General features: G+C 37.0%; 1 protein-coding gene across 6 annotated transcripts in view; it reads left to right on the top strand.

Annotated features, from left to right (window-relative positions):
• The window catches only part of LOC133644568 (cyclin-dependent kinase-like 5), a 125,314-nt gene that overhangs the window by 74,046 nt on the left and 25,326 nt on the right, over window positions 1-25,942 (top strand). For all 6 annotated transcript variants that reach the window (XM_062039150.1, XM_062039149.1, XM_062039151.1 and 3 more), the window contains exons 4-9: window positions 15,471-15,516; window positions 15,595-15,731; window positions 18,094-18,214; window positions 20,973-21,032; window positions 22,884-22,974; window positions 24,182-24,371. In XM_062039150.1, coding sequence (XP_061895134.1) covers window positions 15,471-15,516; window positions 15,595-15,731; window positions 18,094-18,214; window positions 20,973-21,032; window positions 22,884-22,974; window positions 24,182-24,371 — 645 coding nt within the window. The remainder of the gene's footprint in view (window positions 1-15,470; window positions 15,517-15,594; window positions 15,732-18,093; window positions 18,215-20,972; window positions 21,033-22,883; window positions 22,975-24,181; window positions 24,372-25,942) is intronic.

The following is a 25,942-nucleotide window of genomic DNA, read 5'->3' as shown; positions in this document are numbered from 1 at the left end:
GTGACGGATCCAAGTCTAAGACTAGATGTGACCCATCTAAGTCTAAGACTAGATGTGACCAATCTAAGTCTAAGACTAGATGTGATCAATCTAAGTTTACGACTAGATGTGACCAATCTAAGTCTAAAACTAGATGAGACCAATCTAAGTCTACGACTAGATGTGACCAATCTAAGTCTACGACTCGATGTGACCAATGTAAGTCTAAGACTAGATGTGACCGATCTAAGTCTAAGAATAGATGTGACCAATCTAAGTCTAAGAATAGATGTGACCAATCTAAGTCTTAGACTAGATGTGACCAATCTAAGTCTAAGACTAGATGTGACCAATCTAAGTCTAAGACTAGATGTGACCAATCTAAGTCTAAGACTAGATGTGACCAATCTAAGTCTAAGACTAAATGTGACCAATCTAAGTCTAAGACTAGATGTGACCAATCTAAGTCTAAGACTAGATGTGACCAGTCTAAGACTAGATGTGACCTATTTAGTTTAAGACTGGATCGACCAATCAGAGTCTTGTCCCAAAAACCCGATTACAATCCAGGAGGATCGTGCATTTACTACTGTGGCTCCAAAACTTTAGAACAATATCCCTCTGGCTATGAAGGTTGTCATTCATCAGGTCTTTGTAGTCTCAGGGCGTTCTATCATCACAACTGGACTGTTTGGTTGGTCTTAGAAGACGTTTGGACTCTCTTCTGAGTAGACTTCATCAGTTCATGGACATAGACTTAGATTGGTCAGATCTCAGACTTAGTTTGGTCACATCTAGTCTTAGATTTAGATTGGTCAGATCTCAGACTTAGTTTGGTCACATCTAGTCTTAGTTTTAGATTGGTCAGATCTCAGACTTAGATTGGTCACATCTAGTCTTAGATTTAGATTGTTCAGATCTAGTCGTAAACTTAGATTGGTCACATCTAGTCTTGGATTTAGATTGGTCAGATCTCAGACTTAGATTGGTCACATCTAGTCTTAGATTTAGATTGGTCAGATCTAGTCGTAAACTTAGATTGGTCACATCTAGTCTTGGACTTAGATTGGTCAGATCTAGTCGTAAACTTAGATTGGTCACATCTAGTCTTGGACTTAGATTGGTCAGATCTCAGACTTAGATTGGTCACATCTAGTCTTAGATTTAGATTGGTCAGATCTAGTCGTAAACTTAGATTGGTCACATCTAGTCTTGGACTTAGATTGGTCACATCTCAGACTTAGATTGGTCACATCTAGTCTTATATTTAGATTGGTCAGATCTAGTCTTAGATTTAGATTGGTCAGATCTAGTCGTAGACTTAGATTGGTCACATCTAGTCGTAGACTTAGATTGGTCACATCTAGTCTTAGATTTAGATTGGTCAGATCTCAGACTTAGATTGGTCACATATAGTCTTAGATTTAGATTGGTCAGATCTAGTCGTAGACTTAGATTGGTCAGATTTAGTCGTAGACTTAGATTGGTCAGATCTAGTCGTAGACATAGATTGGTCACATCTCGTCTTGGACTTAGATTGGTCACATCTAGTCGTAGACTTAGATTGGTCACATCTCGTCTTGGACTTAGATTGGTCACATCTAGTCGTAGACTTAGATTGGTTGTATCTCGTCTTGGACTTAGATTGGTATCATCTAGTCTTAGACTTAGATTGGTCACATCTAGTCTTAGACTTAGATTGGCCACATCTAGTCGTAGCCTTAGATTGGTCAAATCTAGTCGTAGACTTAGATTGGTCACATCTAGTCTTAGACTTAGATTGGTCACATATAGTCTTAGCCTTAGATTGGTCACATCTAGTCGTAGACTTAGATTGGTCACATCTAGTCGTAGACTTAGATTGGTCACATCTAGTCGTAGGCTTAGATTGTTCACATGTAGTCTTAGACTCAGATTGGTCACATCTAGCCGTAGACTTAGATTGGTCACAGCTAGTCTTGGACTTAGATTGGTCACAGCTAGTCTTGGACTTAGATTGGTCACAGCTAGTCTTGGACTTAGATTGGTCACAGCTAGTCTTGGACTTAGATTAGTCACATCTAGTCTTAGACTTAGATTAGTCACATCTAGTCTTAGACTTAGATTGGCCACATCTAGTCGTAGCCTTAGATTGGTCACATCTAGTCATAGACTTAGATTGGTCACATCTAGTCATAGACTTAGATTGGTCACATCTAGTCTTAGACTTAGATTGGTCACATCTAGTCTTAGACTTAGATTGGTCACATATAGTCGTAGACTTAGATTGGTCACATCTAGTCGTAGACTTAGATTGGTCACATCTAGTCGTAGACTTAGATTGGTCACATCTAGTCGTAGACTTAGATTGGTCACATCTAGTCGTAGACTTAGATTGGTCACATCTAGTCGTAGACTTAGATTGGTCACATCTAGTCGTAGACTTAGATTGGTCACATCTAGTCGTAGACTTAGATTGGTCACATCTAGTCGTAGACTTAGATTGGTCACATCTAGTCGTACGCTTAGATTGTTCAGATGTAGTTGTAGACTCAGATTGGTCACATCTAGCCGTAGACTTAGATTGGTCACAGCTAGTCTTGGACTTAGATTGGTCACATCTAGTCTTGGACTTAGATTGGTCACAGCTAGTCTTGGACTTAGATTGGTCACAGCTAGTCTTGGACTTAGATTGGTCACAGCTAGTCTTGGACTTAGATTGGTCACATCTAGTCTTGGACTTAGATTGGTCACAGCTAGTCTTGGACTTAGATTGGTCACATCTAGTCTTGGACTTAGATTGGTCACAGCTAGTCTTGGACTTAGATTGGTCACAGCTAGTCTTGGACTTAGATTGGTCACATCTAGTCTTGGACTTAGATTGGTCACATCTAGTCTTGGACTTAGATTGGTCACATCTAGTCTTGGACTTAGATTGGTCACAGCTAGTCTTGGACTTAGATTGGTCACATCTAGTCTTGGACTTAGATTGGTCACAGCTAGTCTTGGACTTAGATTGGTCACATCTAGTCTTGGACTTAGATTGGTCACATCTAGTCTTAGACTTAGATTGGTCACATCTAGTCTTGGACTTAGATTGGTCACATCTAGTCTTAGACTTAGATTGGTCACATCTAGTCTTAGACTTAGATTGGTCACATCTAGTCTTAGACTTAGATTAGTCACATCTAGTCTTAGACTTAGATTAGTCACATCTAGTCTTAGACTTAGATTAGTCACATCTAGTCTTAGACCGGCCGCTGCAGCCTCTTCTGCACACACAGCCATCGTCGTCTTTCTCTTATTTGTGTGGTCGGCAGCACAAAAGCAACCATCAGGCGGGAGGACAAAATGACGCTTTGGCATCTTTAGTCATCGCCTAAAGAGCTTTTTCAGTCATGCTTGACAGATCCAGGTCTTGTTCTTCTAGAAGTGTTCATCACAATTACACAAAAATGTCATTTTCTCCATGTGGTAAGAGTCCAAAATTCTACCATTTTTGTCAGAAATCCCGCAGTTTTGTTGTACTGGACAGGTTCAAAGTACTTTTAGTAAACACTACCGTGTGTGGGCCTGCTCTCATGGTGGTTCCATCCTCTTGGAACATGGTACGTCACCTCTCTGGGGGTGAAGCAGCCTGAGCTGGTGCGCAAGGTTGTCAAGTTCCAGGTGGATCTAGTCGGACTTACCTCCACACACAACCTGGGCTCTGGAACCGGTCCTCTCGAGAGTGGAGGGACTCCCTTTCAGTCTGGCGTTGCGACGGGCAGCGGTGGCAATACTCGTTGCCCCCCCACTCAGGGCATGTACGTTGATGTTTAACACCGTGGACTAGACCAGGGTCGGCAACCCAATATGTTGTTGACAAAATTACAAATAAAAAAATCTGTCGGGAACCCCAAAAAATGAAAAGCCATATATAAGTGTTATGATGAAGACAACACATAATGTAAGTGTCTATATTAGCTTTATTAGCCTACTATCAAAATAACTTTAAAAGTCTTATATAAGTGTTATGATGAAGACAACACATAATGTAAGTGTCTATATTAGCTTTATTAGCCTACTATCAAAATGACTTTAAAAGTCTTATATAAGTGTTATGATGAAGACAACACATAATGTAAGTGTCTATATTAGCTTTATTAGCCTACTATCAAAATAACTTTAAAAGTCTTATATAAGTGTTATAATGAAGGCAACACATAATGTAAGTGTCTATATTAGCTTTATTAGCCTACTATCAAAATGACTTTAAAAGTCTTATAAGTGTTATGATGAAGACAACACATAATGTAAGTGTCTATATTAGCTTTATTAGCCTACTATCAAAATGACTTTAAAATGTCTTACATAAGTGTTATAATGAAGGCAACACATGATGGAAGTGTCTATATTAGTTTTATTAGCCTACTATCAAAATGACTTTAAAAGCCTTATATAAGTGTTATAATGAAGACAACACATAATGTAAGTGTCTATATTAGCTTCATCAGCTTACTATCAAAATGACTTTAAAAGTCTTATATAAGTGTTATGATGAAGACAACACATAATGTAAGTGTCTATATTAGCTTTATTAGCCTACTATCAAAATGACTTTAAAAGTCTTATATAAGTGTTATGATGAAGACAACACATAATGTAAGTGTCTATATTAGCTTTATTAGCCTACTATCAAAATGACTTTAAAAGTCTTATATAAGTGTTATAATGAAGACAACACATGATGTAAGTGTCTATATTAGCCTACTATCAAAATGACTTTAAAAGTCTGATATAAGTGTTATAATGAAGGGAACACATGATGTGTCTATATTAGCCTACTATCAAAATGACTTTAAAAGTCTTATATAAGTGTTATAATGAAGACAACACACGATGTAAGTGTCTATATTAGCCTACTATCAAAATGACTTAAAGTCTTACATAATGTATACTGCTCTACAAGCTGTACGCGGACTACTCTGAAACATGTTACACCTGTGGTGCACTAACACCGTGTGTGTGTGTGTGTGTGTGTGTAGGCTGAGCACTAACACTGTGTGTGTGTGTGTGTGTGTGTGTGTGTGTGTGTGTGTGTGTGTGTGTGTGTGTGTGTGTGTAGGCTGAGCACTAACACCGTGTGTGTGTGTGTGTGGTGTGTGTGTAGGCTGAGCACTAACACCGTGTGTGTGTGTGTGTGTGTGGTGTGTGTGTAGGCTGAGCACTAACACTGTGTGTGTGTGTGTGTGTGTGTGTGTGTGTGTGTGTGTGTGTGTGTGTGTGTGTGTGTGTGTGTGTGTGTGTGTGTGTGTGTGTGTGTGTGTGTGTGTGTGTGTGTGTGTGTGTAGGCTGAGCAGAGTAAGAATGATGTTGCCATCATTTGACGTCTCAGCTGTAAATGAAAGGTCAGCTGACAAGTCACTTCCTGTTGTGTCACATGACCACATAGCTCCTTCCAACACCAACATCTCGTGTTAGTGTCAACATGCATCATGGCAAACACAGTGTGAAGGACACCGTCAACCTTCCTTTTGAAATAGTCTGCAAGAAGGAACGTCACTGGCAGGAAGCATTAAGACTATGGCTGCCATCCAATAATAACCAAGCAAGGCCGAGGTCACATCTTACTGATATACCTGGACTGATAATAACACCAAAAACACATTGTAGCAACACTAGCATTGCTATGTGAGCTACATGCTAACATTACATTTCAACATCATGCTAGGTTAGCAACACTAGCATAGCTATGTGAGCTACATGCTAATATTACATTTTAACATCATGCTAGGTTAGCAACACTAGCATAGCTATGTGAGCTACATGCTAACATTATATTTCAACATCATGCTAGGTTAGCAACACTAGCATAGCTATGTGAGCTACATGCTAACATTATATTTCAACATCATGCTAGGTTAGCAACACTAGCATAGCTATGTGAGCTACATGCTAACATTACATTTTAACATCATGCTAGGTTAGCAACACTAGCATAGCTATGTGAGCTACATGCTAACATTACATTTTAACATCATGCTAGGTTAGCAACACTAGCATAGCTATGTGAGCTACATACTAAAATTACATTTTAGCATCATGCTAGGTTAGCAACACTAGCATAGCTATGTGAGCTACATGTTAACATTACATTTTAACATCATGCTAGGTTAGCAACACTAGCATAGCTATGTGAGCTACATGCTAACAATACATTTCAACATCATGCTAGGTTAGCACCACTAGCATAGCTATGTGAGCTACATGCTAACATTACCTTTTAACATGTTAGGTTAGCTTTTTTACTGAAAAAAAACCATTAATGATCGAACTCACAGAAGCGTGTAACTGACTGATGTAGTTAAAATAAAAAATGTGTAGCGAAGCCTGTTTGTAACTGATAATGTCCTAACTTGAAAGGCCAGTGTTTTGAGCAACTTTTCTCTGAGCAGTCAAGTGAGGAAGATGACAGACTTTGGTCATGTTTGCTGATAAAACACATATTTCTGTCAACATGACTAAAATGTGACTTTTGCACCAGGGGGAGGGATAAAGACCGCCAGGGACGGTCAATGTGTGACTTCTCTATGGGGGGGGGAAAGCCACAAGTGGATTCATTGTGGTGCATTCCTGTGCTGCTCTTAAATCAATAGTGAGCACACAGCCACACTTTGTTTACCTTCTCTCCAAACTGCAGTATTCTAACTGCTCTGAAAGTAGGAACTCAGTACTTGAGTTGTGCAACAACATTGTCACCATATTCATATACTCGCGTTCCATACCCATGCTAATGTTAGCTTAGCACTTTAGATACAACTAAATATTATATTAAAATACATCCTAAAAGAACTTTAGATGGAACTAAATAGTATATTAAAAATACATCCTGAAATAACTTTGGATAAAACTAAGTATTGTATTTAAAATACATCCTAAAAAACTTCAGATAAAAAAAATATTATATTTAAAATACATCCTGAAAGAACTTTAGATAAAACTAAATATTGTGTTTAAAATACATCCTAAAAAACTTTAGATAAAACTAAATATTATATTTTTTAAATACATCCTGAAAGAACTTTAGATAAAACAAAATATTATACTTAAAATACATCTTAAAGAACCTTAGATAAAACAAAATAGTATATTTAAAATACATCCTAAAAGAACTTTAGATAAAAGTAAATATTATACTTAAAATACATCTTGAAAGAACTTTGGATAAAACTAAATATTATATTCAAATACATCCTGAAATAACGTTAGATAAAACTAAATATTGTATTTAAAATACATCCTAAAAGAACCTTAGATAAAACTAAATATTATATTTAAAATACATTCTGAAAAGAACTTTAGATAAAACTAAATATTATACTTAAAATACAACTTGAAAGAACTTTAGATAAAAGTAAGTTATATTAAAAATATATTCTGAAAGAACTTTAGATAAAAGTAAATATTATACTTAAAATACATCCTGAAAGAACTTAAGATAAAACTAAATATATTTAAAATACATCTTAAATAACTTTATAATATTATGCATCATATCTTGAATTTATTTAGTATTTGATAGAATATAATGCATCATATATTGAATATATTTAGTATTTGATGGAATATAATGCATCATATATTGAAGATATTTAGTATTTGATGGAATATAATGCATCATATATTGAAGTTATTTATTATTTGATGGAATATAATGCATCATATATTGAAGATATTTAGTATTTGATGGAATATAATGCATCATACATGTCAGTTATTTAGTATTTGATGGAATATAATGCATCATATATTGAAGATATTTAGTATTTGATGGGATATAATGCATCATATATTGAAGATATTTAGTATTTGATGGAATATAATGCATCATATATTGAAGATATTTAGTATTTGATGGAATATAATGCATCATATATTGAAGATATTTAGTATTTGATGGAATATAATGCATCATATATTGAAGATATTTAGTATTTGATGGGATATAATGCATCATATATTGAAGATATTTAGTATTTGATAGAATATAATGCATCATATATTGAAGTTATTTATTATTTGATGGAATATAATGCATCATATATTGAAGATATTTAGTATTTGATGGAGTATAATGCATCATATATTGAAGATATTTAGTATTTGATGGAATATAATGCATCATACATGTCAGTTATTTAGTATTTGATGGAATATAATGCATCATATATTGAAGATATTTAGTATTTGATGGGATATAATGCATCATATATTGAAGATATTTAGTATTTGATGGAATATAATGCATCATATATTGAAGTTATTTATTATTTGATGGAATATAATGCATCATATATTGAAGATATTTAGTATTTGATGGAATATAATGCATCATACATGTCAGTTATTTAGTATTTGATGGAATATAATGCATCATATATTGAAGATATTTAGTATTTGATGGGATATAATGCATCATATATTGAAGATATTTAGTATTTGATGGAATATAATGCATCATATATTGAAGATATTTAGTATTTGATGGAATATAATGCATCATATATTGAAGATATTTAGTATTTGATGGAATATAATGCATCATATATTGAAGATATTTAGTATTTGATGGGATATAATGCATCATATATTGAAGATATTTAGTATTTGATAGAATATAATGCATCATATATTGAAGTTATTTATTATTTGATGGAATATAATGCATCATATATTGAAGATATTTAGTATTTGATGGAATATAATGCATCATATATTGAATATATTTAGTATTTGATGGAGTATAATGCATCATATATTGAAGATATTTAGTATTTGATGGAATATAATGCATCATACATGTCAGTTATTTAGTATTTGATGGAATATAATGCATCATATATTGAAGTTATTTATTATTTGATGGAATATAATGCATCATATATTGAAGATATTTAGTATTTGATGGAGTATAATGAATCATATATTGAAGATATTTAGTATTTGATGGAATATAATGCATCATATATTGAAGATATTTAGTATTTGATGGAGTATAATGCATCATATATTGAAGATATTTAGTATTTTATGGAGTATAATGCATCATATATTGAAGATATTTAGTATTTGATGGAATATAATGCATCATATATTGAAGATATTTAGTATTTTATGGAGTATAATGCATCATATATTGAAGATATTTGATGGAATATTTGTGGTGAAAAAGCATCTTGGCGGTGTTCCCTCCCACTGGGATGGACTCCAAGATGTCTCTCCGGTCTATTTCCGTGCTTTCTACATCTGGCCTCAGAGCGTCCGTTTATGCAGCTCAACACGCTGAGTCGGCTTTTAATTTGGGGGCGTGCGCGGCCAGCAGCTGCGATTCGACAACCGCCATTTTCTTTCTGGCCCACGCGCCGACTCTCCCGCTCCGGCCGTGTCACGTTTGTGTGCTACTTTGCTGTTTGCCTGCACACACACACACACCCATCTCTGCACCTGCAACACACACATTCTCATGATTCTTACCTTCTTGAGACCTCTGAAGCATGCCTACCTCTTTAGGACCACCCTTTCTACATATATATATATATATATATATATATATATATATATATATATATATATATATATATATATATATATATATATATATATATATATATATATATATATATATATATATATATATAATGTGTGTGTGTGTGTGTATATGTATGTGTATATATATATATGTATATGTATTTATATATGTATATGTATATATGTATGTATATATATGTATGTATATATATGTATGTACATTATATGCATGTATATATGTATGTATATATATATGTATATATATGTGTCTATGTATATGTCTATGTATATACTGTAAATAAATGTGTGTGTGTATATATGCATACATATATGCATATATGTTTGTCTATATGTGTGTGTTACTTGTGTGTGATATCATGTGCGATACAAGCAGTTCTGCAGCGTGTTTACTTGTGTGTGATATCATGTGCGATACAAGCAGTCCTGCAGCAGTTGTACTTGTGTGTGATATATGCATATGTGTGTGTAAACAGTATATATGCATATATACATCATGTGTATATATATATATGCATATGTGTGTTTTTAATTGCATATATATTTATATATATATATATATATATATATTAATGTATATGTGTGTGTGTGTGTACATATGTATGTTTACCCCTACTGTACACTGACTACTCTAAAGTATACTTCCTAATCTATAGCATTGTCCCTTGAAAAGATGGAATAGAACACTGAAATGTGACATGAATGCACTTGTGTGCTGCGTCTACTACTCTTTCTTCTTCCTGCTGACATCCATCATGCATCATAAAACATAATAATTGTTGTTTTCGCACCTGCAACACCTCCACAGCGCCAGAGAACCCACACACACACACACACACGCACACACACACACACACACACACACACACACACACACACACACACACACACACACACACACACACACACACACACACACACACACACACACACACACACACTATGATGAAACGACCTCAAATGAACTGATATTTGTCCAAGATAAAAGACTCTGATTTAGTGGAAATACAACTTGTTTGTTCATAAATACTTATATTTTAATACTTTTGTTTTAGATTGTTTATATGTATTCATTTTTTTAATTGAATGAAAAGTGTGGTGGAAGAAGAGGCCATCAAGTGAGTCAGTGGGACTGCTGCCATCTGATGTCTTTATTTTAGGATTCTTCTCTTTTTGGTTGCGTAAGCTGCGCCTGGTCTTTTAAGTGCAGATAATGCGAGCCATCGCTGGCTGTCAGTGGCGTGGAAATGTGTCGAGACGCCCCCTTTTCTGAAGGGAACAGTTATTTGCGTCCCCGGCCAACAGAAAGTGGGACATAGGAGGGAAAAGGACTCCAAATAGGTCAGCGAGACCGGAGTCTTGGTCCATGTTCTTCGGTCTACGGGGACAAATGTTTCACCGCCCACTAGAAGGCCACTATTGCACCCAAAAACTTGTATTACCCAAACAACATGGCCGAAATGGCATGTTGTGATTAGGGACATAGACATGTTATAAGTAGACGCAGCACTGGCTGCTGTGACGCGAGAAATCGGGCTGCCATCTTGAAGTGGTGATGAGGAGCCGGCGAGCAGCCTAAACTGACAGTTGACAGGTAGAAAACAAAGATGGTGTTCAGCGTTTTCCTGCTCAAATGAGGGGACTATTGAAAATAGGAATCGGGGGATTACTTTTCACAAGTAAGATTTAACATTAACGTACTATTGGTTGTATTTTGTGAAAAGAATATTACCACAGAGTTGAGAAGGAGCAAAGATCTTCAATAGTACTGAAATCGTAGCCGCTAGCAAACAAGAGTATGACCATAATATAATTGCTTGTCAATGAAATGTATTTAATTATTTTGTCAGAATGCTTCATTTGTATGGAAAAATCACAAATAAATATTCTGGGGGAGGATGACGCCCCTACAGGGGTTTGGTTTACAAACTTTCAGCCCCACCTAAAACAAAATTCACTGATTATGATGCATTCTCATTTTAGGCAAAGTATAAGACAATACTTTCTTAACAGTATAAATGTAACCAGGAATAAGTCTTCAAGTAACAATATTCTAATACTAACATTGTTGGGTAAGACAGAATTTGGTTTTATTCTGAATCCAGTGAAACAGATTGGCGGTTTTAGCTGATATAAAGACGTCCAGGTGTTTATTTATGTTTAAGTATTTGGCAGATGCTTTTATCCAAAGCAACATACATAACAAATACATATAAAAGATGTTTAAAATATTAAAAGATGTTTAAAACGATGTTTAAAAATGAAGATATTTTTAAAGATGTTTACAAATATGTTTAAAATGTTTAAGAATATGTTTAAAATGCTTTAAAAAAGATGTATAAACGATTTTTAAAAATATGTTTAAAAATGTGTTTAAAATATGTTTAAAAATATATTTTAAAAAATATTTAAAAATAAATATTTAAAAAGGTGTTTAAATATATTTAAAATGATGTTTAAAATGTTTAACAAGGTGTTTAAAATGATGTTCAAAATATGTTTAAGAAAATGTTTAAAAGATGCATAAAAATATATTTAGATGTTAAAATATGTTTGAAAAGATGTTTAAAATGTTTAGAAAGGTGTTAAATGATGTTTTAAAGGATATTTAAAAATATGTTAAAAAATATATTTAAAACAAGATATTTCAAAAGATGTTTAAAGTGATGCTTAAAAAGATGTTTAAATATGTCATGTCAGGGTGTGAATTGTTGCTGATAGAAGCTGCGTACTGATGCTGTGGGAAGGATGGAGGCTGATGTTTGTTTTAGTTCAAGTCCTGAACAAATTCCTCTGATAAGCAGCTGCTCTCATGTGGGAAACTCCAACCAAGATGATGACTTCCTGCGAGCGCAGCAGATTAGTGATGCTGACGCCACATCAGAAATGTTCCCAGGAGTGCAAACACGCAGTGGAAATGTTCCAGCATTGTCTGCGAGTATCACAATCATCCATCTCCTCTTCAGGAAAGGAACATAATTATCATCTTATAACACAGACACTTGTAAGCCTATTAGCTTATTAGCTAATGCTAACGACGCTAGCTTGATCCGATAGCACGTACAAATATGCATGAACACTCCTACAGACATCACACATAGGACGCTCTAGTAAGTAGGAATAGTTTTAGTTATATTGTAAAACTTACAAACGCTGCTTGGCGTGATGAAGGAAGAAGCCATACGAGTAGAAACGCTATGGACGGTTATACTTCCGGTTCAAGGCATTAAAAGAGGAAGTCCATTTTCAAACCGCAACACCTGCAGTGAGCCAACACGTCCAAAAGATGGCGCCACAGCACAAACAATACCACACCTTTTCAGTGTTGCTGCGTAGGTTTAGCGCAAACTATTGATAACAAGTTCTGTAGATATGTTGTGGTGGTCTACTGGTTCGGAAGCATACTCTACAGTCACTACACAAGGTGAGAAGATCATGTTTTTACACAACTTTACTGACATATGTCCTTGAAAGTAGTCATGTGACCTCGAAAGCAGTCGTGTGACCTTGAAAGCAGCCTTGAAAGTAGTTTTGTGACTTTGAAAGCAGTCATATGTCCTTGAGAGCAAGCATATGACCTTGAAATGTGTCATGTGACCTTGAAATCAGCCACGCGACCTTGAAAGCAGTCGTATGACCTTGAAAACAGTCATGTGACTCTGAAAGCAGTCGTGTGACCTTGAAAGTAGTCGCGTGATCTTGAAAGTAGTTGTGTGACCTTGAAAGCCTTCGCGTGACCCTGGAAGCAGGCGTGTGACCTTGAAAGCAGTCGTATGGTCCTGAAAACAGTCATGTGACCTTGAAAGTAGTCGTGTGACCTTGAAAGCCTTTGCGTGACCCTGGAAGCAGTCATGTGACTTTGAAAGCTGCTGTGTGACCTTGAAATTAGTCATTTAATCTTGAAAGCAGGCATGGGGACGGCGTGGCAAAGTTGGTAGAGTGGCCGTGCCAGCAATCGGAGGGTTGCTGGTTACTGGGGTTCAATCCCCACCTTCTACCATCCTAGTCACGTCCGTCGTGTCCTTGGGCAAGACACTTCACCCTTGCTCCTGATGGCTGCTGGTTAGCGCCTTGCATGGCCGCTCCCACCATCAGTGTGTGAATGTGTGTGTGAATGGGTGAATGTGGAAATAGTGTCAAAGCGCTTTGAGTACCTTGAAGGTAGAAAAGCGCTATACAAGTATAACCCATTCATCATTTATATTTATATGACCTTGAAAGCAGTCATGTGACCCAGAAAGCAGTTGTGTGACCTTTAAAGTAGCTACGTGACCTTGAAAGTAGTCATGTGACCTCAAAAGCCTTTGCATGACCCTGAAAGCAGCCATGTGACCTTGAAAGGTGCTGTGTGAACTTCAAAGTAGTCATTTAACCTTGAAAACAGGCATGTGACCTTGAAAGCAGTCGTATGACCTTGAAAACAGTCATGTGACTCTGAAAGCAGTCGTGTGAGCTTGAAAGTAGTCGCGTGATCTTGAAAGTAGTTGTGTGACCTTGAAAGCCTTCGCGTGACCCTGGAAGCAGTCGTGTGACTTTGAAAGCTGCTGTGTGACCTTGAAATTAGTCATTTAATCTTGAAAGCAGGCACATGACCTTGAAAGCAGTCATGTGACCCCGAAAGCAGTCGTGTGACCTTTAAAGTAGCTGTGTGACCTTGAAAGTAGTCATGTGACCTCGAAAGCCTTCGCATGACCCTGAAAGCAGTCATGTGACCTTGAAAAGTGTCGTGTGACCTTCAAAGTAGTCATTTAACGTTGAAAACAGGCATGTGACCTTGAAAAAAGGCATATGACCCTGAAAGCAGTCGTGTGAGCTTGAAAGTAGTCGCGTGATCTTGAAAGTAGTTGTGTGACCTTGAAAGCCTTCGCGTGACCCTGGAAGCAGCCGTGTGACCTTGAAAGCAGTCGTATGGGCCTGAAAACAGTCATGTGACCTTGAAAGTAGTCGTGTGACCTTAAAAGCCTTTGCGTGACCCTGGGAGCAGTCATGTGACTTTGAAAGCTGCTGTGTGACCTTGAAATTAGTCATTTAATCTTGAAAGCAGGCATATGACCTTGAAAGCAGTCATGTGACCCCGAAAGCAGTCGTGTGACCTTTAAAGTAGCCGTGTGACCTTGAAAGTAGTCATGTGACCTCGAAAGCCTTCGCATGACCCTGAAAGCAGTCATGTGACCTTGAAAGGTGCAGTGTGACCTTCAAAGTAGTCATTTAACGTTGAAAACAGGCATGTGACCTTGAAAACAGGCATGTGACCTTGAAAGCAGTCATGTAACCTTGAAAGTAGTCACGTGACCTTGAAAGTAGTTGCGTTACCTTGAAAGCCGTCATGTGACCCTGGGAGCAGTGATGTGACCTTGAGCAGTCATTAGACCTTGAAAGCAGTCGTGTGACCTTGAAAGCAGCCATGTAACCTTGAAAGTAGTGTGATCTTGAAAGAAGTTGTGACCTTAAAAGCAGTTGTGTGACGTTGAAAGCAGCCATATGTCCTTGAGAGCAATCATGTGACCTTGAAAGCCGTCGTGTGACCTTGATAGCTGTCGTGAGACCTTGAAAGCAGTCATGTAACCTTGAAAGTAGTCGTGTTATCTTGAAAGAAGGTGTGACCTTGAAAGCAGTTGTTACGTTGAAAGCAGCCATATATCTTTGAGAGCAGTCATGTGACCTTGAAAGCAGTCATGTGACATTGGAAGTAGTCGTGTGACCTTGAAAGTAGTAATGTGACCTTGAAAACAGTCATGTGACATTGGAAGTAGTATTGTGACCATGAAAGTAGTTGTGTGACCTTGAAAGCTGACATTTCACCTTGAAAGCTGACATTTCACCTTGAAAGCAGTCATGTGACCTTGAAAGTAGTCATTTGACATTGAAATCAGTTGTGTGACCTTGAAGTAGCTGTATGGAAGTAAGAATGTGTTTGCTTGCAGGACACCAATGAAATTGTGGCGATCAAGAAGTTCAAAGACAGCGAAGGTAAGACGTCTTCCGTCACGTCCACTTTGCTGCTGCTAACGTGCTAACGTGCTAACGTGCTAACGTTTGGCCTGTCAGAAAATGAGGAGGTCAAAGAGACAACGCTGCGTGAGCTCAAGATGCTGCGCACGCTCAAGCAGGAGAACATCGTGGAGCTCAAAGAGGCCTTCAGGAGGAGAGGAAAGCTCTACCTGGTCTTTGAGTACGTGGAGAAGGTGAGATCCTCCCCAGGCCCTCATCTTCTTCAACATGTTCTTTAATATGTTCTTCAACATGTTCTTTAATATGTTCTTCAACATGTTCTTTAATATGTTCTTTAATATGTTCTTTAATATGTTCTTCAACATGTTCTTTAATATGTTCTTCAACATGTTCTTTAATATGTACTTCAACATGTTCTTTAATATGTTCTTCAACATGTTCTTTAATATGTTCTTCAACATGTTCTTTAATATGTTCTTCAACATGTTCTTTAATATGTTCTTCAACATGTTCTTTAATATGTTCTTCAACATGTTCTTTAATATGTTCTTTAACATGTTCTTTAATATGTTCTTCAACATGTTCTTCAACATGTTCTTCAATATGTTCTTCAACATGTTCTTCAACATGTTCTTCAACATGTTCTTCAACATGTTCTTCAACATGTTCTTTAATATGTTCTTCAACATGTTCTTTAATATGTTCTTCAACATGTTCTTTAATATGTTCTTCAACATGTTCTTCAACATGTACTTTAATATGTTCTTCAACATGTTCTTTAATATGTTCTTTAATATGTTCTTCAACATGTTTTTCATGTTTTTCTTCATGTACAACCTGTTCTTTAATATGTTCTTCATGTTCTTCAACATGTTCTTCATTTCCTTCAACATGTATTCATGTTCTTCTTTATGTTCAACATGTTCTTTGATATGTTCTTCATGTGCTTCTTCATCTCCAACATGTTCTTAATTTCCTTCAACATGATCGGCATGTTCTTCTTTGTGCTTCTTCATCTTCAACATGTTCTTCAACATGTTCTTAATTTCCTTCATCATGATCTGCATGTTCTTCTTCATGTTCTTTGTCATGTTGAAGAAGTTCTTAATTTCCTTCACATGTTCTTCATGTGCTTCTTTATCTTCAATATGTTCTTCATGTGCTTCTTTATCTCCAAGATGTTCTTCATGTGCTTCTTTATCTTTAATATGTTCTTCATGTGCTTTATCTCCAAGATGTTCTTCATGTGCTTCTTTATCTTTAATATGTTCTTCATGTGCTTCTTTATCTTCAATATGTTCTTCATGTGCTTTATCTCCAAGATGTTCTTCATGTGCTTCTTTATCTTTAATATGTTCTTCATGTGCTTCTTTATCTTCAATATGTTCTTCATGTGCTTTATCTCCAAGATGTTCTTCATGTGCTTCTTTATCTTTAATATGTTCTTCATGTGCTTCTTTATCTTCAATATGTTCTTCAACATGTTCATTTCCTTCAACATGTTGTTAATTTCCTTTAACATGTTCTTCATTTCCATTAACATGTTCTTCATTTTCCTCAACATGTTCTTCAACATGTTCCTCATCAATATGTTCTTCAACATCAAAGTAGTGGACTTGAAGTGGGTGTGGCATGGATGATTGTTGGCGTCAATATGTTCTTCAACATGTTCTTCAAAATGTTCTCCAACATGTTTTTCATTGTCTTCATCATGTTCATTGACATGTTCTTCATTTTCTTCAACATGTTCTTCATGTTCATTAACAAGTTCTTCATTTTCTTCAACATGTTCTTCAACATGTGCTTTATGTTCCTCAACATGTTCTTCATGTTCTTCAACTTGTTCTTAAACATGTTTTTCATGTTCCTGAACATGTTCCTCAACATGTTCTTCATGTTTTTTAACTTGTTTTTCGTGTTCCTCAACATGTTCTTTATGTTCTTAAACATGTTATTCATGTTTCTTCAACATGTTCTTCAACTTGTTCTCATACATGTTTTTCATGTTCCTCAACATGTTATTCAACATGTTCTTCGTGTTCCTCAACATATTCTTGAACTTGTTCTTCATGTTCTTGAACTTGTTCTTCGTGTTCTTAAACATATTGTTTTACGTTCCTCAACATGTTCATGTTCCTCAACATGTTCTTTATGTTCTTCAACATGTTCCTCAATTTGTTCTTCATGTTATTCAACATGTTTTTCAACTTGTTCTTCAACTTGTTCTTCGTGTTCTTAAACATGTTCTCCATGTTCCTCATCATGTTCATGTTCATCAACATGTTTCTCATGTTTTTTTTTTACTTGTTTTTCGTGTTCCTCAACATGTTCTTTATGTTCTTAAACATGTTATTCATCTTTCTTCAACATGTTCATGTTCTTTAAGTTCTTCAACATGTTCAACTTGTTCTCATACATGTTTTTCATGTTCCTCAACATGTTCTTGGTGTTCCTCAACATATTCTTCAACTTGTTCTTCATGTTTTTCAACATGTTCTTCAACTTGTTGTTTGTGTTCTTAAACATGTTTGTCATGTTCCTCGACATGTTCTTCAACCTTCTTCATGTTCTTCAACATGTTCTTCTGTGGTGTAGAACATGCTGGAGCTGCTGGAGGAGCTGCCCAATGGCGTTCCTACAGAGAAGGTGCGAAGCTACATCTACCAGCTGATCAAGGCCATCCACTGGTGCCACAAGCACGACATCGTCCACCGCGGTGAGAACTCCACGCATTTATTACTTTTACTACTATTTTATTGTCCTGCATAGTACTTACAGTTTGTACTATTTTATTGTCCTGCATAATATTTACAGTCTGTAGCATTTTATTGTTTTACATAGTTTTTACATTGTGTAGTATTTTATTGTCCTGCATAGTATTTACAGTCTGTAGTATGTTATTGTCCTGCACAGTATTTACATTCTGTAGTATTTTATTGTCCTGCATAGTATTTACAGTCTGTAGTATTTTATTGGCCTGTGTAGTATTTACATTCTGTAGTATTTTATTGTCCTGCATAGTATTTACAGTCTGTAATATTTTACTGTCCTGCATAGTTTTTACATTCTGTAGTATTTTATTGTCCTGCATAGTATTTACATTCTGTAGTATTTTATTGTCCTGCATAGTTTTTACATTCTGTAGTTGTTTTATTGTCCTGCATAGTATTGACATTCTGTACTATTTTATTGTCCTGTGTAGTATTTACAGTCTGTAGTATTTTATTGTTCTGCATAGTATTTACATTCGTTAGTATTTTACTGTCCTGCATAGTATTTACATTCTGTTGTATTTTATTGTCCTGCATAGTATTTACAGTCTGTAGTATTTTATTGTCCTGTGTAGTATTTACATTCTGTAGTATTTTATTGTCCTGCATAGTATTTACATTCTGTAGTATTTTATTGATCTGCATAGTATTTACAGTCTGTAGTATGTTATTGTCCTGCATAGTATTTACATTATGTAGTATTTTATAGTCATGCATAGTATTTACAGTCTGTAGTATTTTATTGTCCTGTGTAGTATTTACATTCTGTAGTATTTTATTGTCCTGCATAGTATTTACAGTCTAGTATTTTATTGTACTGCGTAGTATTTGCATTCTGTAGTATTTTATTGTCCTGCATAGTATTTACATTCTGTAGTATTTTATTGTCCTGCATAGTATTTACATTCTGTAGTATTTTAATGTCCTGCGTAGTATTTACAGTCTGTAGTATTTTATTGTCCTGCATAGTTTTTACATTCTGTAGTATTTTATTGTCCTGCATTATATTTACAGTCTGTAGTATTTTATTGTCCTGCATAGTATTTACATTCTGTAGTATTTTAATGTCCTGCATAGTATTTACAGTCTGTAGTATTTTATTGTCCTGCATAGTTTTTACATTCTGTAGTATTTTTATTGTCCTGCATTATATTTACAGTCTGTAGTATGTTATTGTCCTGCATAGTATTTACATTCTGTAGTATTTTATTGTCCTGCATAGTATTTACAGTCTGTAGTATTTTATTGTCCTGCATAGTATTTACATTCTGTAGTATTTTATAGTCATGCATAGTATTTACAGTCTGTAGTATTTTATTGTCCTGTGTAGTATTTACATTCTGTAGTATTTTATTGTCCTTCATAGTTTTTACATTCTGTAGTATTTTATTGTCCTGCATGGTATTTACATTCTGTAGTATTTTATTGTCCTGTGTAGTATTTACATTCTGTAGTATTTTACTGTCCTGCAAAGTATTTACATTCTGTACTATTTTATTGTCCTGCATAGTATTTACAGTCTGTAGTATTTTATTGTCCTGTGTAGTATTTACATTCTGTAGTATTTTATTGTCCTGCATAGTATTTACAGTGTGTAATATTTTACTGTCCTGCATAGTATTTACATTCTGTAGTATTTTATTGATCTGCATAGTATTTACAGTCTGTAGTATTTTATTGTCCTGCATAGTATTTACAGTCTGTAATATTTTATTGTCCTGCATACTATTTACAGTCTGTAGTATTTTATTATCCTGCGTAGTATTTACAGTCTGTAGTATTTTATTGTCCTGCATAGTATTTACAGTCTGTAGTATTTTATTGTCCTGCGTAGTATTTACAGTCTGTAGTATTTTATTGTCCTGCGTAGTATTTACAGTCTGTAGTATTTCATTGTCCTGCATAGTATTTACATTCTGTAGTATTTTATTGTCCTGCATAGTATTTACAGTGTGTAATATTTTACTGTCCTGCATAGTATTTACATTCTGTAGTATTTTATTGATCTGCATAGTATTTACATTCTGTAGTATTTTATTGTCCTGCATAGTATTTACAGTGTGTAATATTTTATTGTCCTGCATAGTATTTACATTCTGTAGTATTTTATTGATCTGCATAGTATTTACATTCTGTAGTATTTTATTGTCCTGCATAGTATTTACAGTGTGTAATATTTTATTGTCCTGCGTAGTATTTACATTCTGTAGTATTTTGTTGTCCTGCATAGTATTTACATTCTGTAGTATTTTATTATCCTGCATAGTATTTACAGTCTGTAGTATTTTATTGTCCTGCATAGTATTTACAGTCTGTAGTATTTTATTGTCCTGCATAGTATTTACAGTCTGTAGTATTTTATTGTCCTGTGTAGTATTTACATTGTGTAGTATTTATTGTATAGTATGTAGTATTTGACAGTGTAGTGGTTAAGGTGTATGAGTGGTGGTGAGCAGGAAGCAGATGGTGTTCTGCTGCCAGCGGGCGTCCAAATAGCTTTTGGCGTGTCCTGGAGCGTCCTCTCCTTTATCACTGACTTGCTCTCCTTGCCTGTGGAACCTTCTAGGTCACACCATGACCTCACTTCTAGGTCACACCATGACCTCACTTCTAGGTCACACCATGACCTCACTTCTAGGTCACACCATGACCTCACTTCTAGGTCACACCATGACCTCACTTTCTTGCCTTCTTCTTCTTCAGACATCAAGCCTGAGAACCTCCTCATCAGCTCGGACGATGTCCTCAAGTTGTGTGATTTTGGTGAGTGTCCATCTGCTGACGTCAAAGTGGGAATGAAGCTGAAGATCTTCTCCACATACTTCTTCTTCTCCACATGCTTCTTCTTCTTCTCCACATGCTTCTTCTTCTTCTCCACATGCTTCTTCTTCTTCTCCACATGCTTCTTCTTCTTCTACACATGCTTCTTCTTCTTCTCCACATGCTTCTTCTTCTTCTCCACATGCTTCTTTTTCTTCTCCACATGCTTCTTCTTCTCCACATGCTTCTTCTTCTTCTCCACATGCTTCTTCTTCTTCTCCACATACTTCTTCTTCTCCACATGCTTCTTCTTCTTCTCCACATGCTTCTTCTTCTTCTCCACATGCTTCTTCTTCTTCTCCACATGCTTCTTCTTCTTCTCCACATGCTTCTTCTTCTTCTCCACATACTTCTTCTTCTCCACATGCTTCTTCTTCTTCTCCACATGCTTCTTCTTCTTCTCCACATGCTTCTTCTTCTTCTCCACATGCTTCTTCTTCTTCTCCACATACTTCTTCTTCTCCACATGCTTCTTCTTCTTCTCCACATGCTTCTTCTTCTTCTCCACATGCTTCTTCTTCTTCTCCACATGCTTCTTCTTCTTCTCCACATACTTCTTCTTCTCCACATGCTTCTTCTTCTTCTCCACATGCTTCTTCTTCTTCTCCACATGCTTCTTCTTCTTCTCCACATGCTTCTTCTTCTTCTCCACATACTTCTTCTTCTCCACATGCTTCTTCTTCTCCACATGCTTCTTCTTCTTCTCCACATGCTTCTTCTTCTTCTCCACATGCTTCTTCTTCTCTACATGCTTCTTCTTCTTCTCCACATGCTTCTTCTTCTCCACATGCTTCTTCTTCTTCTCCACATGCTTCTTCTTCTTCTCCACATGCTTCTTCTTCTTCTCCACATGCTTCTTCTTCTTCTCCACATGCTTCTTCTTCTTCTCCACATGCTTCTTCTTCTTCTCCACATGCTTCTTCTTCTTCTCCACATGCTTCTTCTTCTTCTCCACATGCTTCTTCTTCTTCTCCACATGCTTCTTCTTCTTCTCCACATGCTTCTTCTTCTTCTCCACATGCTTTTTCTTCTTCTCCACATGCTTCTTCTTCTTCTCCACATGCTTCTTCTTTTCCACAAGCTTCTTCTTCTCCACATGTTTGTCCTTCTTTGTCTCCTCCTGACATGTTTGTCCTTCTTTGTCTCCTCCTGTCATGTTTGTCCTTCTTTGTCTCCTCCTGACATGTTTGTCCTTCTTTGTCTCCTCCTGTCATGTTTGTCCTTCTTTGTCTCCTCCTGACATGTTTGTCCTTCTTTGTCTCCTCCTGTCATGTTTGTCCTTCTTTGTCTCCTCCTGACATGTTTGTCCTTCTTTGTCTCCTCCTGACATGTTTGTCCTTCTTTGTCTCCTCCTGTCATGTTTGTCCTTCTTTGTCTCCTCCTGACATGTTTGTCCTTCTTTGTCTCCTCCTGACATGTTTGTCCTTCTTTGTCTCCTCCTGACATGTTTGTCCTTCTTTGTCTCCTCCTGACATGTTTGTCCTTCTTTGTCTCCTCCTGTCATGTTTGTCCTTCTTTGTCTCCTCCTGACATGTTTGTCCTTCTTTGTCTCCTCCTGTCATGTTTGTCCTTCTTTGTCTCCTCCTGACATGTTTGTCCTTCTTTGTCTCCTCCTGACATGTTTGTCCTTCTTTGTCTCCTCCTGACATGTTTGTCCTTCTTTGTCTCCTCCTGACATGTTTGTCCTTCTTTGTCTCCTCCTGACATGTTTGTCCTTCTTTGTCTCCTCCTGACATGTTTGTCCTTCTTTGTCTCCTCCTGACATGTTTGTCCTTCTTTGTCTCCTCCTGCCAGGCTTCGCACGCAACCTCTCTGAGGGCACGGACGCCAACTACACAGAATATGTTGCCACCAGATGGTACCGCTCTCCTGAACTCCTGCTCGGGTACGTGAAGATCCTTTATTAGACACCAACACTGCTCTTTTTATCAAACCTACTACTAGTCAAAGATCCTTTATTAGACACCAACACTCTGCTGTTTTAATAACTTACTACTAGTCAAAGATCCTTTATTAGACACCAACACTGCTCTTTTTATCAAACCTACTACTAGTCAAAGATCCTTTATTAGACACCAACACTGCTCTTTTTATCAAACCTACTACTAGTCAAAGATCCTTTATTAGACACCAACACTCTGCTGTTTTAATAACTTACTACTAGTCAAAGATCCTTTATTAGACACCAACACTGCTCTTTTTATCAAACCTACTACTAGTCAAAGATCCTTTATTAGACACCAACACTGCTCTTTTTATCAAACCTACTACTAGTCAAAGATCCTTTATTAGACACCAACACTCTGCTGTTTTAATAACTTACTACTAGTCAAAGATCCTTTATTAGACACCAACACTGCTCTTTTTATCAAACCTACTACTAGTCAAAGATCCTTTATTAGACACCAACACTGCTCTTTTTATCAAACCTACTACTAGTCAAAGATCCTTTATTAGACACCAACACTCTGCTGTTTTAATAACTTACTACTAGTCAAAGATCCTTTATTAGACACCAACACTCTGCTGTTTTAATAACTTACTACTAGTCAAAGATCCTTTATTAGACAGGAACACTGCTGTTTTTATCAAACCTACTACTAGTCAAAGATCCTTTTATTAGACAGGAACACTCTGCTGTTTTAATAACTTACTACTAGTCAAAGATCCTTTATTAGACAGGAACACTGCTGTTTTTATCAAACCTACTACTAGTCAAAGATGCTTTTATTAGACAGGAACACTCTGCTGTTTTAATAACTTACTACTAGTCAAAGATCCTTTATTAGACACCAACACTCTGCTGTTTTTATCAAACCTACTACTAGTCAAAGATCCTTTATTAGACAGGAACACTGCTGTTTTAATAACTTTCTACTAGTCAAAGATCCTTTATTAGACAGGAACACTGCTGTTTTAATAACTTTCTACTAGTCAAAGATCCTTTATTAGACAGGAACACTGCTGTTTTTATCAAACCTACTACTAGTCAAAGATCCTTTTATTAGACAGGAACACACTGCTGTTTTAATTACTTAACCTTTATTGTGTATAATTGTTGAGATGATAAAAGGTGATTGCCTCCTATCCAGAGCTCCATATGGCAAAGCGGTGGATATGTGGTCAGTGGGCTGCATTCTGGGGGAATTGAGCGACGGGCAGCCTCTGTTTCCTGGAGAGAGTGAGATAGACCAGCTGTTCACCATCCAGAAGGTTCTGGGTCCTTTACCTCCTGAACACATGAAACTCTTCTACAACAATCCTCGCTTCCACGGCCTCAGGGTAAACATCCTGCCTCTTCCTCTTCCTCTTCCTCTTCCTCTTTACTTCTTCCTTCCACGGCCTCAGGGTAAACTTCCTGCCTCTTCCTCTTCCTCTTTACTTCTCCTTTTCTTCTCCTCACTTCCTCCTCTTCGTCCTCCTTGTTTTCTTAATTTCCTCCTCACTTCCTCCTCACTTCTCCACACTTTCACCTTTTTTCCCTTTTCATTTCCTCCTCACTTTCTCCTTTTATTCCTCCTCTTTCCCACCTTCACCTCTTCTTCCTCCTTACTTACTTCTTTCACTTCCTCCTCACTTCTCCTCACTTCCTACCCACTTTCTCCACACTTCCTCCTCACTTATACTCACTTCCTCCACACTTCCTCCTTCACTTCCTCCACACTTCCTCCACACTTCCTCCTCATTTCTCCTCACTTCCTCCTCCCCTTACTGCTTTCTTCCTCCTTTGGTTCCGCCCCACTTCCTCCACACTTCCTCCTCACTTATACTCACTTCCTCCTTCACTTCCTCCACTTTTCCTCCTCACTTATACTCACTTCCTCCTTCACTTCCTCCACACTTCCTCCTTCCCTTCCTCCACACTAACTCCTCACTTCTCCTCACTTCCTCCTTTTTTTCCGCCCCACTTCCTCCACACTTCCTCCTCACTTATACTCACTTCCTCCTTCACTTCCTCCACATTTCCTCCACACTTCCTTCTCACTTCCTCCTCCCCTTACTGCTTACTTCCTCCTTTTGTTCCACCCCACTTCCTCCACACTTCCTCCTCACTTATACTCACTTCCTCCTCACTTATACTCACTTCCTCCTTCACTTCCTCCTCACTTCTCCCCACTTTCTCCTTTTTTCCGCCCCACTTCCTCCACACTTCCTCCTCACTTATACTCACTTCCTCTTTCACTTCCTCCATATTTCCTCCACACTTCCTCCTCACTTATACTCACTTCCTCCTTCACTTCCTCCACACTTCCTCCTCACTTCCTCCTCCCCTTACTGCTTGCATCCTCCTTTTGTTCCGCCCCACTTCCTCCACACTTCCTCCTCACTTATACTCACTTCCTCCACACTTCCTCCTCACTTCCTCCTTTTGTTCCGCCCCACTTCCTCCACACTTCCTCCTCACTTATACTTACTTCCTCCTTCACTTCCTCCACATTTCCTCCACACTTCCTCCTCACTTCCTCCTCCCCTTACTGCTTACTTCCTCCTTTTATTCCGCCCCACTTCCTCCACACTTCCTCCTCACTTATACTCACTTCCTCCACACTTCCTCCTCACTTCCTCCTTTTGTTCCGCCCCACTTCCTCCACACTTCCTCCTCACTTATACTTACTTCCTCCTTCACTTCCTCCACATTTCCTCCTCACTTCCTCCTCCCCTTACTGCTTACTTCCTCCTTTTATTCTGCCCCACTTCCTCCACACTTCCTCCTCACTTATACTCACTTCCTCCTTCACTTCCTCCTCACTTATACTCACTTCCTCCTTCACTTCCTCCACACTTTCTCCTCACTTCTCCTCACTTCCTCATTTTGTTCCGCCCCACTTCCTCCACACAATGTGAAGGAGGAA

The sequence above is a fragment of the Entelurus aequoreus genome, linkage group LG27 (genome assembly GCF_033978785.1).
Source record: "Entelurus aequoreus isolate RoL-2023_Sb linkage group LG27, RoL_Eaeq_v1.1, whole genome shotgun sequence".
In the NCBI taxonomy this organism is placed as follows: domain Eukaryota; kingdom Metazoa; phylum Chordata; class Actinopteri; order Syngnathiformes; family Syngnathidae; genus Entelurus; species Entelurus aequoreus.
Note: the sequence above shows the minus strand (reverse complement) of the source record. Positions and strands in the feature narration are given on the sequence as shown.